General features: G+C 44.0%; 1 protein-coding gene across 1 annotated transcript in view; it reads left to right on the top strand.

Annotated features, from left to right (window-relative positions):
- LOC120390494 (immunoglobulin gamma-1 heavy chain-like) overlaps positions 1–8,611 on the top strand; it is a 37,116-nt gene extending 28,505 nt beyond the window's left edge. The window contains exons 5-7 of the mRNA XM_039513205.1: positions 7,043–7,156; positions 7,237–7,289; positions 8,314–8,611. Coding sequence (XP_039369139.1) covers positions 7,043–7,156; positions 7,237–7,289; positions 8,314–8,346 — 200 coding nt within the window. The 3' untranslated portion in view covers positions 8,347–8,611. The remainder of the gene's footprint in view (positions 1–7,042; positions 7,157–7,236; positions 7,290–8,313) is intronic.
- The last annotated feature ends 7,308 nt before the right edge of the window (positions 8,612–15,919 follow it).

Here is a 15,919-nt window from a genome sequence, read left to right as displayed (position 1 = left end):
TCAGGTAGTAGCTGTCTTCTAGATTTCATGGGTGTTGAAATAGCCTGGGTCTCATATATGGGAGATGGGCTAGTGAGGTCCGAGTGGCTGTTTGTGCCATACTGTATTAAACTTCCCATGAGACAGACATCAATGAGACATGATTTCCAAATGGTTTGTTAGAACATTCAAATATGTAAGATGACCATGTTTCCAAATACACGAGTGAAAAGTGTTTACAAAAAGGAATTGGAATATCTCAGTGGGTATTTCAGTTCTTTTTTCTCTCTAACTCATTTTGAATGTTATTGCAAGGAACATGCATTAGGCACATACCTGTGTGACCCACAATTAGGTTATGTCCCAAAGATCTCAACTGGAATAACTGTATGCTTCCATTTTCTATTTCTTTCCCACCGGGTCTCTTCCCAAAATGTTTATTTCATCTCCAATAATAACTAAACAAACACGCTAATGTATTTTTGTACACTTCCATAATGCATGACAAGCCTCTTCAATGATTTCCTCTATCCTTTGTTAAAATATCAGGGGGAATCTTCAGGGCGACGGTAATGCACCTTATTCTCTTTCTATGGGGGCTAACATCCCCCAAATATGTACGAATGTCTGAAACCCTGAAGCACAGAAAATAATCTACATAAGTTTCAGTCCAAAGAAGGGCTTGTCTCATCCATCCAATTATGAGGTGAAAGATTTCTTTTAAAATACACACTCTGCTGTCACGCAGTCAGACCCGGAATTTGTTGTGTAATGAATTTTAGAGGCAACTGAATATTATTCCCCAGGTTTGCCCTGCTGGCTGTCAGATTTTGAATGGGGTTATTAATATCTCCTGGCCCTCTCCTTTGTCACACACGTTGCCCCCACAGAACTTTAAGAGGAAATATGACATCTTCCTCTCCACGTGAGGAAGTCTTTCATCAAGAGATCCATTAACTAACAGGCATCTACCATTCTCAGAGCATCAACTTTGCATGACTGAAGAAAGCCAGAAAATGTCCTACCAGATTGTTTGGATGATTCTATTCTGTCTGCAGAGTAAGTATTTTAGCCTGATATTTCATGCTTGTTTTGTACCTTGCTACAAAAAATTACTTTCATGTGCAAAGATCTTCTGAAATACGGGTAACAGCAAGAGGAGCTGATGGGGAGAGCTAAACAATCGTATGTTTTAGTTCACCAACTGAAAGCCTAAGAGAGGTAATGAAATACTGTGTTGTGCTCTCCACAACACCTTGAATATAGTTTAACATTTTGGATACTGTAATGAATTGTTGTTCAAAATCCAGTTCTCTTTTATGCTCATGTATTTTATATAGGCTTCCAGGGGCATTAGTCTTTTTTTTAAAGGTAATCAAAAAGATGATTTTAAGCCTGAATGTCTAAGATAATAAAGCACTCCCTTTTATGTACAATTTTGGTCAAATAACATTAATGTTATTGTTTTTAACTCTGATTCAAGGTTAATATGAATGGGAGAATGCAGTCTAGTGGATAGAGCAGAGGACCCAGGAGTCAGAACATTTGGGTTCTATTCAAAATCATGTCACTGATTTACGGGACTCTCACCAAATCTCTCCACTTACCTGTGGTACAGTTTCTCCAGCTGTACACAGGGATAATATTTCATCATCTCACAGGAACATTGTGAGGCTTAACTCATTAATAGCTGCAACGCAGTTTGATTATCATGTGACAGGCTCTAAGTGGCAAATATTATTAGGGTGACCTGATAGCAAGTGTGAAAAATCGGGACACTTTTTGGGGGAGTATAGTTATGTATATAAGACAAAGCCCCTAATATTGGAACTGTCCCAATAATATTGCGATGTCAGGTCACCCTAAATATTATTCATTAGTATGATTGTGAGGTTTAATTAATTGCGGTAAGTGCTTCAATGTCTTTGGATGAGAGGTGATGTAGATGTGCAAAGGGACTGATTAGCATTCATGCGTGCAGAATGATTATTGTTTATGTTACAGCTATGCTACACTTTACAATATGGCAAAAATACTATCCAAGAAAAAAAATTCAGCATCGTATGTTTAGTTTAAACATCAGTTTTTCTATAGTGTATATGAATCCTAAGAAAATGCATAGGTACACAAATAAAGTCAACCCACCCCCAATTTGAAAACAATGGGCATTTTGCTTGAAGCAGATGACATGTTATATTGACTATATTGCAAAGGGTGAGTCTCTTACAAGTGATTATTGTGTTCATGTTTTTGTGTTCCTTTTTCTAGTGACTGCTTCACAGATAGAGATATCAATCCAACAGAGCCCAGCACAGATCTTTCTAGCCTCTGGAAAAACTGCAGAGATAGAATGTAAGCTTTCAACAAGACTACAGTACATGTACTGGTACAAAGAGCTTCAGAATGGAAGTTTGCACGGGATTTACCAGAGTTATGGGTCTGCTGCAACTCCACACGAAAAATACTCAAGTAAAGTGAACATTCAGGCAAACACGTTTACTCTGATTATAAGCAACGTACAAAGAAATGACTCGGGGGTGTATTACTGTGGCCTTGCTGCACATGTACATCCCAACTTTGGGAATGGGACCAGGCTGATTGTCACAGGTGAGTTTCCAGTGGGTTGGGACAATGACATTCCAGAGGTCTGAGGGGTTCTGAGCAGAGCTGTGACTAGGCATTTTAGCGCCTGGCGCAAGCCCTACTGGCTTTTGTCTTGCCTTGGGTGGCTGGGCTGGCTGGGGTTGCTGCAGGGATGGCCCAGCCATTGGCTCCAGAGCCGATCCCTGAGAGCTGCCCCAGCCCCAACAGAGCAGGGTCAGGGCAAGTGGAGGCCAACTGAGTCACGTTTCTCCCGGCCCTTCTGCCTCCTGCTGCCCCTGAGAATTTCCCAGCCAGGCTCCCGCAGGGATAAAAATGGCTGTGGGGTGCTGCGGTGACTCAGAGCTGAGCTGAACTGAGCTTCTGAGCCCAGATCCCCCAAGCACCAGCCTCTGCTGCAAGCCCAGACCCTGAGCCATGCCTATAAGCCCATTGCTGCTGCTGGTGGCCTGCACCACCAAGTGCCAGGCTAAGGGGCTCGCTGTGCTGGGGATCCCCCAGTTTCCAGATCGGGGTGGGGGTGCTGCACCCGCTGCAGGGGCCGGGATGGCTGATTGCATTCCCTCCTTGGACAGCTCCAGCAGTGGGGCCACCAGGGGTTCTGAGAGCTGGGGGACAGGAGCCTACAGGGAGAGAGGGGAACAAGGACAAGGGTGGCTCAGGGCAGGGGCGGGCAGGGGCAGTGACTGCGGGGCTGTGTGGGGAGCTGGGGAGGGGGACATGGGAAGCCAAGAGCTGTGGTTGAAGGGGAGCCTGGGAGGCAGGTATGGAGAGACCTTCAGGGCCCCTGAAGGGCTTGGCAGAGCCTTTGGGGCCCTCGTGGGGAGGGAGCAGAAGGGGCAGGAGGGATCCAATCTTTCCTTTCTGCCCCATTTTTCCACCTCTGTAACTTTGCGCCCTGGGCGGCTGCCCCACTTGCCCTGTCCTGGTTATAGCTCTGGTTCTGAGACAGAATCTTGGAATTGTGATTATCTGACCACCACCCACTCCCCCCGTTTTGGTTTTAAGTTCTCAGTATTTATGCCGAGAGGTAGAACGATTCAGGTAATGGATACTGTATGAAAACTGTGAATTAGGAAACCTGGGTTGTAATCCTGAATCACTGGCAGCCCATCACGCTGCAACTAAAATGGGGTAATGACTCTTACTCATCTCTGTAGACTGCTTTGATATCTAACTACTCATGAGATACGGTCTCCCACAGTATTCTTGCCGGCAAGTTAAAGAAGTATGGGCTGGATGAAAGGACTATAGAAAGCTAGCTAGATTGTCAGGCTCAACGGGTAGTGATCAATGGTTCCATGTCTAGTTGGCAGCCAGTATCAAGCAGAGTGCCCCAAGAGTTGGTCCTGGGGCCGGTTTTGTTCAATATCTTCATTAATGATCTGGAGGATGGGTGGATTGCACTCTCAGCAAGTTTGCAGATGACACTAAACTGGGAGGAGTGGTGGATGCGCTGGAGGGTAGGGATAGGATATAGCGGGACCTAGACAAATTAGAAATCTGAAGAGGTTCAACAAGGACAAGTGCAGAGTCCTGCACTTAGGACGGAAGAATCCCATGCACTGCTACAGACTAGGAACCGAGCAGCTAGGCAGCAGTTCTGCAGAAAAGGACCTAGGGGTTACAGGGGACAAGAAGCTGGATATGAGTCAGCAGCGTGCCCTTGTTGCCAAGAAGGCTAGTGGCATTTTGGGCTATATAAGTAGGGGCACTGCCAGCAGATCAAGGGATGTGATCATTCCCCTCTATTCAACATTGGTGAGGCCTCATCTGGAGTCCTGTGTCCAGTTTTGAGACCCCCACTACGAGGAGGATGTGGAAAAATTGGAAAGAGTCCAGCAGAGGGCAACAAAAATGATTAAGGGGCTGGAACACATGATTTATGAGGAGAGGCTGAGGGAACTGGGATTGTTTAGCCTGCAGAAGAGAAAAATGAGGGGGGATTTGATAGCTGCTTTGAACTACCTGAAAGGGGGTTCCAAAGAGGATGGATCTAGGCTGTTCTCAGTGGTACCAGATGACAGAACAAGGAGTAATGGTCTCAAGTTGCAGTGGGGAAGGTTTAGGTTGGATATTAGGAAAAACTTTTTCACTGAGAGGATAGTGAAGCACTGGAATGGGTTACCTAGGGAGGTGGTGGAATCTCCTTCCTTAGAGGTTTTTAAGGTCAGGCTTGACAAAGCCCTGGCTGGGATGATTTAGTTGGGAATTGGTCCTGCTTTGAGCAGGGGGTGGACTAAATGACCTCCTGAGGTCCCTTCCAACCCTGATAGTCTATGATTCTAAGTGCACCAGTGCTAGCTGTTATTACTAGCCTACCTTCTGATAGGCACGCTCACAGATTGTACCTAGTGAAAGCCACCTGAGCCTGGGATGTGATGCATCTTCCTGCTGGCCTTATAAAACTTTATTAATCCGGCTCTTTACTAGGCATTCACTGAAGCTTCATGAAAGGATTCCCGCCGTGTGGTTTGCATGGGGAAGCTTTTTCCTCGAGAAACTCAGCAGGAGCTGAACATAAGAATACAGTGTAGTAAAGAGGTGTCTAATTTTTGAATCTCCACCCTCTGCAGGTATTCAGAATATTGAGACCATCAAGGAGCCAGGGGAACAGTTTGGGGTGGGACGAAGGAGTGTAATGGGATGAAATTAATAAGAAAAATCCCCTTTGTGCAAGGGAAGTCCCACCAATTAAAACATGTAAGACTAGACTAGACAATGCACTAGATACTTAAAATATATTCCACTGGCAGGGGCAGGAGCTGGGTAGGGACTGGCTGAGCTACCGGTAACAGGTCTTTCCAGTCTCTATTTTCGGTGACTCAACTCTCTTTTAGATGCCTCCGAGCCGAGTCTTTCCATCCTGGTTCCCTCCACCCCAGAGGATGCTGAGCTTCCCCGCGTCATTCCTCTGCTCTGCCTGCTCTCTGATTTCACTCCTCCCTGGAGTGAAGTTCTCTGGGGCACTGGTGAGGAGGTGTCTGAAGGTCAGATGGATGCTGGAGCCATAGACGGGAATGGGGTCTTCAGTGTTTGGAGCCTAATGACAATCCCGTCTGAGACGTGGAACCAGGAGACGACCTGCACTTGTACCGCCAAGGACAGCAGCACAGGGAGAAGCATCAGTGCTACAGTCTCCAAGGAAACAGGTCCAGTATCGTATCCTATCTAACCTGTTCTGTCTCCCAAGACATTTATATCTGGCGTCTGGTGAAAACTTCACCTCAGGTCAGGACAAATACACAGATTTAAAGGGTTACTTCTGAGCTAAATAACTAAAATGAGAGGGAGTGGGGACTAGGTATAAAAACTACCTAGAGGGCTTGAATGGTGGGAGAGACAAGGTGGGTGAGGTAATATCTTTTATTGGACCAACTCTGTTGGTGAAACAGACAAGTCTCAGCTACTCAGAGCTCTTCTCTGGGCCTGTGTAGCTCGACAGCTTGTTTCTTTCACCAACGGAAGCTGGTTCAATAAAAGATATGACCCCACCCACCTGGCCTCTCTAATATCCGGGGCCCAACACAGCCACGACATCATATTGTGAGAGAACGTTCTGGTAGCTCCCGTCACCCGCCTTTCCTCGCTCTCTCTTAAAACCATTTTTCAATGAGCAGTGGTAAGAAGTGGGATCTGTGGCAAAACTGCCCCTCGCTCTTTCTCCTTATGGCCCTGCTTGAAAGCCCATTGAAGTCAATGGAAAGATTCACATAGACTTCGGTCACTCTTGGGTCAGGCGCTTTCTGAGCACTGCTTCTGCAAGTGTTTGAGGAGTGTTAATGCCAAGGAGACAGGAGAATGGTTTGGGGGCTCTGAGATGGAATAACTAGGACAATGGGAGTGAACCGAGCAAAGGAAAAAGGAGGATGAATACCCAGGATTCCCGATAATTAGATCTATTGGGTTGTGGGATTGTCTCTCAAGTGACAAGGATGAAGCCCTATTTAAAGTTGGACTGGATAAAGCACTAGTGATTATACCGTAGGGACTAGTCAGGGAGGCGAACTACATGAGACCTACAATCACAGGCCTTTGCTATCTCTAACATTTATGATTCTACGATGCTCCCTAAAATGGTTTTCATTCTAATTCAGTTTAACTCACTCTAGTCATCAGTGGAACAGTGATTCTCAGACTGGATCAGTGATTCTTAAATAAATCACCTCTTGATAAAATAATGTACAGTGCAGGCAAGCAGAGTTAATAAATAAAAAGACTCAGCTTACCTTGGGCTACCAATGGCCTGAATCCAGCACCAAGTGGTCAACTGGCCCCACTGGCGCCACCTCCAGGTGGGAAGTGTGACAATGATCTGAGACGGTGGATTTTGGAGGTAAGGTCTCACTTCTGTGCATGGCTTTCCAGGAGAAGTAGATGACATGGGCCAACTCTTTTTAATGGGATTTTTCCACTAACAAATCTTTGCTCAGCACCTAACCTTGTTCTCTTCTCTCTGCAGATGAGGCCAGGAAAGAAAACTGCAATTTTGTGTTATATGTTGGGCTGTCTTGTATTTTCATCCTTGTCATCATCCAGCTGCTGATCCTGCTCTTCAGAAAGTGTCCCTCCAGAGGTAACTTATTTATAACTCTATCTGCTAGGAAGCAGCCATTCATCACATATCCTTGTAACTGTCCTTTTGTGCTTCTCCAGCAGGGAGAGCTTTGCAAACTGGGAATCAAATACCTATGAGGCACATTCCACAGGTAAAGTACTTTTTTAGCCACTGGCACGTCAGAAAGATACAGTAAATTCATAGGGTGTTAAACTAGTGTCCTGGCCAAATTCCGACACTAGTGGCTACATTCCGACTACTTGATTTCCTCTGATGCTCACGTGAAGAAGCTAATCTTTCATTTCCCTCCTAACGTAGACAGGAACTGCTTTGTGGGGTTGCCGGTACAGAATTGCTATTCTATTAGCACATTCCCGCCTGCCCGAGTGGTGGATGAAGCAGTGTTTTTTATGCTTCTTTATGAATTTTACATGGACCAAAAAAGAAAAAAGTCTCAACAGTTGGTCACATTCATCCAAATGTTGCTCCAAGTTACATGGTCATAAATTGAGTTACCCCCTCATTGGTATTTGTGGAATTACTCAGATCAACACTGGTCTGGCAGAATTTGGCCTAAATATTTTTCACTCTCCCATAATTCAAAAGCAGGCCAACTAATGGCTTGCAAACTTTAAAAAAAAAAATCACATCAGGGCCAAGACTAGATGTTAAAACATTTAATCCTTCTAGGAATTTTGAGAAGGAAAGAAGACTGAAAATAGGAATTTAGAATGGAACATCTCTAACAACAGGGGGCTAATTCTTGTAGCAGATTCACTGATGCAACGCCAGTCCCATTGACTGTCTTGCAGTAAAGGAGATGAGAATTTAGCTTGTGGTTACTACTGCATCTTTTGGGTCATATTTCTCTGTCATTTGCAACAGCCCATTGACTTCAGTGAAGTTATTTTGCATTTATGCAAGTGCAGATGAGAGCTGAATCTAACCTCTTTTTTTGTAAAATGCTTCTACACAATATTCTGCTCTCACTTACACTAGACATAAAATTGAATTCCATTGACTTCAGCGGAGTTACTCTAGTTTTACATCAGTGTGAGAGAGAGTAGAATTTGGTTTCTTGTCTTGTTACCTAAGAAGTAGTACTAGTTAAATGTATAAGATTATAGATTTGCATTAAGAATATTAATATCTGGTCTTTCCTTTTTCTGTTCCAGACCGAGTATGCAGCTGTGAGGTACAATAAATGAAAAGTGCCTTTTTAAACTGACATGGTCTGACAAAATTATTTATAGGATTTTAAAAAAGCTATGCATGAGGGAAAAATGAAAGTGAAAGAATTTCTGAGTCTAATGTCTGCACTTTACTAATTACTAAAACGTGAGGTGGCTGGGCTTAAAATACAACTTGTTATAGACTCATAGACTTTAAGGTCAGAAGGGACCATTATGATCTTCTAGTCTGACCTCCTACACAATGCAGGCCACAGAATCTCACCCACCCACTCCTGTAACAAACCCCTAACCTATGTCTGAGCTACTGAAGTCCTCAACTTGTGGTTTAAAGACTTTACGGTGCAGACAATCCTGCAGCAAGTGACGCGTGCCCCATGCTGCAGAGGAAGGCGAAACCCCCCCAGGGAAATGTTATAATGTACCAGTCTCCAAACCATTTTTAACACCACATATTTAAATAAATTGTTTTCTTTTTGGTTATTGTGGAGAATTACTTGTTCTGTTATCCCCACATCATTAATGTCAGTGGGAGCTTCGCCATTGACTTCTACGAGCATAGGATCAAGCCTTTAAACAGGATTGTTTTACATATTTACACAAGGGATTTGATCCTATATTCCTTGTGCCCCCCAAAGTACCACTGAAGTAGATGGGAGCTTATGGTACACTGGAAAACGGAATGGGGCTTTAAGACTTACGAGATGTTTCATTATCTTTGCATAATCTCCAATTATCATCATCATTAAAAAAAATAAGATGTTATGTTTTTTACATTTGTATTTTTTTTCTTAATTACTCTTAAATCTTAGTTCCATTGCTGTGATGGTGACATGGCTGGTATTATTCCGTGATGTGACTGTACAGCAGCCCACTCAAACTTGTGAAACATTTGATCACTTTTGTAAGTGTTTTAGCAAATGAAAATACAGACAGAGAAGAGAAGAGAGAAGTTGGTTCCCTGTTTGGACAGTTACTGAATGTGCAGAACCAGGGAACAGATTGTTTATAGTGGGGGAGAGAGTTATTTCTGTCTCTACCTCATATACATTACAAATAAATTTTGGAACATTCCTATGCCCCAAAAAACATATGGGCAAAATCTGGCCAATTTCCATGCAGCACAAGATTTTTAGATCTAATTTTTGCTAAGTGGCTGCCCTCAACATACAGTAGGACTGAAGCCCTGCATGTCCATCCTTCTAGCTGTCTATATGTGGTTTGGCTGGATGAAGGTAGGCCTCATGGCAAATCATAGGCTAAGTGAAAGAAAAACTAGATACTAGCACACAAATTTAGTTTCAAAAGCCGAGGGGATGTGTGTTGCTGCACTGCCACCTAGTGGTGAAGAGGCAGCTGGTCTTTTCCCCTGTTATATTGAGACCATTTTACATACCCTTTCACATTGCAACAGGACAATATAGGGCCCTTGATATGAGTGCATGAGAATGGAGCAGAGTTTTCTCTTTAGAACTGCCCTCAGTCTTAAAAAAGGAAAAGCCCATAAAAGTGTCCTGCTAGGATTTTAGCACCCTGCTGGTCTGACAGCTCTGGAGACTGAAGCGTCGTATTTATCAAAGTATCAGGGGGGGTAGCCGTGTTAGTCTGGATCTGTAAAAGCAGCAGAGTCCTGTGGCACCTTATAGACTAACAGACGTATTGGAGCATGAGCTTTCGTGGATGAAAACCCACATCGTCGGATGCATGTAGTGGGAATTTCCAGAGGCAGGTATATATATGCAAGCAAGAATCAGGCTGGAGATAATGAGGTTAGTTCAATCAGGGAGGATGAGGCCCTCTTCTAGCAGTTGAAGTGTGAACACCAAGGAAGGAGAAACTGCTTTTGTAGTTGGCAAGCCATTCACAGTCTTTGTTTACTGAGTTGATGGTGTCAAATTTGCAGATGAACTGAAGCTCAACAGTTTCTCTTTGAGGTCAGGTCCTGAAGTTTTTTTGCTGAGGCATGTTGTAATGAAAAGCGGGGCGGGGTTTCATTGGCATAGTGGGGAATGGAATGTTAACAACATCAAACAATTAATTGTGGTCCACAGTTCTGAGACAAAATATCGCTGGTGACTCCCATTATAACCAAATACTGTTTATTAACACAAAGAACACAATTAAAGCATTTGAAGCTCAAATAGTTAAGGAAAAACCTATTTTAACAATTTTTCTTACTCCTTTTCCTGTTATACAGAGTGTTTCCTAGGGGAAAATACCTTGTTCAATAGGTTTTTTTATGGTATTAAATGTGGTAGCAACTGTTCTTGAGTAAAAGTCAATAGAGGTTCTCACACCAAATTTTTTGGTAGCCTCTTGCTGGTGGCCGCACTGACACTTTTTCCTAAAATACTTAATTAACTTTAGGAACAACAAATAAATATGCATATATACAAATCCAAATCATTGTAATTTATTTATGTAAGGTGACTTTTTCTGCGGACTCAATAATGCTGTGAAAAGTGATACTTGTATGTTTGTTAATATCACTTTTCTCTGCAAGCCCCAGAGCACATTAAGCCCTGGGTAGGGGGTTGGAAAGAGAGGCAGTGGGGGCCCGGGGCAATGGGATGATGGCTAGGGAGCTGAGGGAGGAACGAACACACACACACACACACACACACACTAAAGAACAGAAAATCCAACTTCTGTCTCAGTCTCTCTTTCTTGCAAACTAGCTGTTGGGAAAATCACAGGCACAGCACACTCTGAAAGCTGGCAAGATTGAACCAGAATTGGGCTAAAAGCATTGTTTACAGTGCAACAGGCTTCACGCACCACCAGGGCGCCTCCTCCTGGCTGCCTAGGTGATTAGCTCCTTCCAGGTCCAATGCCCTTTTCCTCACAGCATGGTCCTCTCTCTCTCTAGAACTTCAGGTACTCCTTCATGACTCAGCCCTCCAGCCAGGACACTATAGTCCTCCCCTTCCGGGGTATCAAAGTCCCACTGGATGATCTGTCTCAGGCAGTCTTCTGGTCCACTGCCGAGACTGTGCCACTTCCTCAGTGGCTTGTGGGGAGCTGGGCCTGGGCTCCCCTATTACTCCAGGTTCCAATCCAGGGAGCCTATATCTGCTTGCACCCTGACCCATTTGTTTCCTCTGGACTCCATCCTGCTTCTCTGCTCTTGTCTTCTGGCCTCTCCATCTCTCAGAGTTTACCAGCCCAAAACTCCCTTCTTCCAGGGAATTACTGCAGAATACCTCCATTGCAGCCTCTTTTTTTATGGTGAAGCAGACTTGACTGAATAATCAAGCCACTTCCAGCTATAATTCCCCTCCTTACTTAGTGGTTTATATCCTCTCGCTCTGCCCTGTGTCTTTCAGGTAATGTATCAGTGCCTTTTTAGTAATACTCCATTTCCTGATATTTTTACTAAAAAAATATTTTTTTTTATCTTAAGACTTTTGAATTCCTCAACAAGCTTTTCCCTTTCTGTATGAAAGCCCTGACACACCCATAAAAGGTGATCAATTGATTCTTCCACTGTACAGAGTGAAGTTAGTTCATCTTTGTGTCATTTATTCGAATAAGATTTTTGTTTAGGGCACAGCAGCCAGTTAATACTCAAAACAAAAGCACTTCAGGGCCTGAAGTATGTCATAATCCTTAACTCTAGGGCACAAGTTAAAAAAAAAAACCAAAAAACCACCAACTTCCTTTTTTCACCATTAATTCAATTTTTTTTGCCATTCCTCTTTTAAATTTGTCTGTATTAGGCTTTTGAATTCCTGTTTAGTCAAGATTATTACTACTATGTCAATCCTTCCATTTCTTACAGCATTTTTCACCACTTTGGCTACCATTTTGTATCCCGTTATCCCAATATGCACTGGGATCCAAGCTAATGCTACATGTATCACCATCTCCACTAATTCTGTTATTAGAAATAGAATTTCATTGATTAAATCACTTCTACCTACTGAGATACCCCTTTTTTTTTTTAAATCTCCATTAAGACCAGAAATTGAATTTTTAAAAATGACCGCTGCTGCTGGGCCTACATCTCAGATTCAGTTTAACACTAACATTGTTGCTACTAGTTTGGCTGTCATGACAGCTACATAATGAGATACTCTGACTGTCATGACAGTCAAATAATGAGGTACTAATTCCCAATTTTGGTATACAATATGCCATCCTTACTCTGTTTTTTTCTTTTTTCAACCCATCTGTATACATTTGACAAAACCAACGCCACTTTTCATCTATATATTGGTACACTTCATTTTTAATATCTACTGTCTTTTTATACCCTTAAGTTTATAAAGTACCTGTAAATCCATGTTTGGTCATGCAACTTGCCATCCGTAACTAATTTTCCCATGTCTAAAAGTTATGGCTTTGTTCAGTTTTTCCTTGCCTTTCAACTCCTGCGTCCACACTTACTCAAACGGCACGTGGAGTTCTCACATCATGTGAGATAGTTTGCCTATCAAATTCTCAACAATCCTCATATATTTGTTTGGTGTTTTCATCACTGTGGTTCCTATTAACTTTACCTCAGAAAGTAAATCCCCGTAGTTTTATTCATCGTGTAACTGGCATTTTACTAGAAGCTATCTGTAGTGAGCATATAGGTGTCGTAATAAATGCACTGCGCACAATTCGTAGTGCCTGGGCTTATATTAAATCTAATTAAGTTCTGATTTTGATGCTGACCCAAAAGCTTAGCAGCCATAGTCAATAATTGGTCTGATTAAGGCTCTGTATACTATCAGCTCTGCTTTCGTATCTGCCTCCCAATTAGTCTCAACAAGACTTTTAAGCAGGTTAATCCTTCCTGTACATTTATCTTTAACATTGTTTATATGGTCTTTCCAAAGTAACTTAGTATCAAATCTCTCATGCTTTGCTGATTCTCTTTTCTGCCACCTCAATATTTCGGCTCCTCACACACAGAGCACAATCATCTGCAAACAAAGTGACACCTACCTCACATTTCTTTATTTTGGGAGATCATTTATCATATTTAATAATATTGGCCTGAAAACACTTCCCTGTGGTACACCATTTTTTAAATTGTATGTTTTTAAACACAACTTTCCCAACTCTGACCTGCACACTCCTTTTAGTCAAAAATTCTCTAATCCACCCCTACCTTATTTCTGTCATCCCTACTGCACCTACTTTGTACAATAAGCTTCCCCTCCATAGCAAGTGATAGGCCTTTTCAGAATGTAGAAAGGCAGCTATCACCTCAGACTTTTTTGAATTTCAGTTTATAATTTAGCAGTATAATCACCAGTGCGCACCAAGGAGGGAATAGCAGCAGGAAATTCAGGTTCCCATCCCAGGTGTTCAGGAATTAGTCAAAGCAAATGGAGGTGGTGATTGTCACTCACAGGGTGGTATCATCTGGTTCCCACTCTCTGACTGTCTGATCAGGACAACTTTTGGGATCAGCATAATGAAGGCCCAAAGGTGTGATAATGGATTCCAGGGCCTGAGCAGATGGTAAGGGCAGTGGAAAACAAAGTAGGTAGCTATCCAGCTGGCTGTTTTAGTGACGCCCAGAGAAGCATCATCCCGAGGAGTCTGTCAACCTCATCCCATCAAAATTAGTCAATGAAAACACATTTCTGGTGAGTTTGATTATAAATATTTCCTCCCATTTCTGCTCATTGTTATGTCAACATGTAACCTTACCAGTAACCTTACTGTGTCCCCTTCGAGTTTGCTTCTCATTTACACTAAGGTCCCTTTGCTCCCTGCTAGCAGCATAAAGAGGCCTTAAGGGGATGTAAATGTATAATAGTATAAAGGAGCCTTGGTGTAAATGAGACTCAGGCCTATCATGTTTACACTAGTCTGTCTCCAGCTTTTTCTTAATTTTATCAAGAACTTTATATTACAGGCCAAGCTGGTCTTTTGTTATCCTTTATCTGCTTCAGACAAGTGACAACGGTCACTTACCCGCAGCCTGGTAGAGTTCCCATCGGCTGGACGCTGACCAGGCTGTTGTGTTTGGGACCCATCTCAATGGGCCACGTGTGCTCTTTAAGTCTCCTGAGTCTGAACCAAGTCCAGGCACACACCGGGAGCACAGACAGTCTGTCTAGCCCCCTCTTCTGATAGCTGAGACCCGGCAGTCAGTCTGCCTGCCCCCGGGACCAACGCACCCCTCTTCCCAGAATTCCACCTTGTGGGTATTCTGGACTTATTTCAGGGGATGCAACAATGAAAGCAAACAGACACAGACTTTGCACAGGATTCTAAACACAATTGCTCTTTACTTAGCAAAGTAGAGACACAGCTCTAGACATTTCCCTGCCTGTTTCCTCACCCCTCTGAAGAGTTCTTTGGGCTTGGGCAGAATCCTCTGGGGTGTCCAGGATCCTTCTCCTGCAGCTCATGGCTTCTCTTCAGAAACTTGGACCCTCTTCCCCTCTCTAGATCAGCTAGCTTTCCTCTAATCTTGGCTAGTCTTGCATTTAACAGCCACCCCTGCTATAAAACCATGCTCCTGTCCCAAGCTTCTTTATTCTGCTGGTCGGAGCTTTCCATTCCCTCACCCTGCAGAGATGTTGGAGGAACTGGCTCTCCCAACTTCAGCCAACCCATTGTCCAAAGATAACCCTTAATGGTCACCTGTTCAGGATAACAATCATCTATTATCAGAGGGGTAGCCGTGTTAGTCTGGTTCTGTAAAAGCAGCAAAGAATCCTGTGGCACCTTATAGACTAACAGACGTTTTGCAGCATGAGCTTTCATGGGTGAATACCCACTTCTTTGGATGCAAGAAGTGAATACCCACTTCTTCATCTATTGTCCCTGGTCTGGCAGAGACATGCTACATCCCGTCAGTAAATTGTGAATTCCTCATACAGACAGTCCCTGATAAACAATTCCACAATAACTTTGTAACACCAATCAGAATTCATAAGCTATACATATCACTACAAGGATACTCGCCTCTATGCAACAGGCAGTTGAATATAGCTGGTGGACTAACGAAAGGTCTCTGTACTTGCACAGTAGGTGCTTCAGAGGTGAAAGTAAGCCAGTCCAGTCTGGTATGGCGTACCAGCAAGAGCCAGTACGCCGTGCTGGACCCCACTGGCTTCCACGACAAGGATTGAAAGGGCTCTGGGCTGCCCATGACTGCGGGCAGCCCACAGCCCTTTGAATCCCAGCTGTGGCTCCGCTGCCGGGCTGGGGCCAGGATTTAAAGGGCTCAGAGCTCCCCGTGGCTGCAGGCAGCCCAGAGCCCTTTAAATACCGACCGCGGCTCTGGTGGCCGGGCTGGGGCCAAGATTTAAAGGCTTGGGGCTCCCTGCGGCTGCGGGCAGCCCAGAGCCCTTTGAATCCCGGCCACGGCTCTGGCGGCAGGCTGGGGCCAGGATTTAAAGGGCTCAGAGCTCCCCTCAACGGCAGGAGCTCTGGGCCCTTTAAATCCCTGCCCCAGCCCCGCAAAGCTCGGGGTTCCCCCCGGCATCTAGAGCCCCGGGCCCTTTAATTTGCCCCTGAGCCCTGGGGGGCTCCCAGCCACCTCTTCAGCTGGGAGCCCTTGGTTGATTTAAAGGGCCTGGGGCTCCCAGCCATAGCCGGTGCTCCACGGCCTTTAAATCTTGAGGCCACACCTCTTCCG

The sequence above is a fragment of the Mauremys reevesii genome, linkage group 24 (assembly GCF_016161935.1).
Source record: "Mauremys reevesii isolate NIE-2019 linkage group 24, ASM1616193v1, whole genome shotgun sequence".
In the NCBI taxonomy this organism is placed as follows: domain Eukaryota; kingdom Metazoa; phylum Chordata; order Testudines; family Geoemydidae; genus Mauremys; species Mauremys reevesii.
Note: the sequence above shows the minus strand (reverse complement) of the source record. Positions and strands in the feature narration are given on the sequence as shown.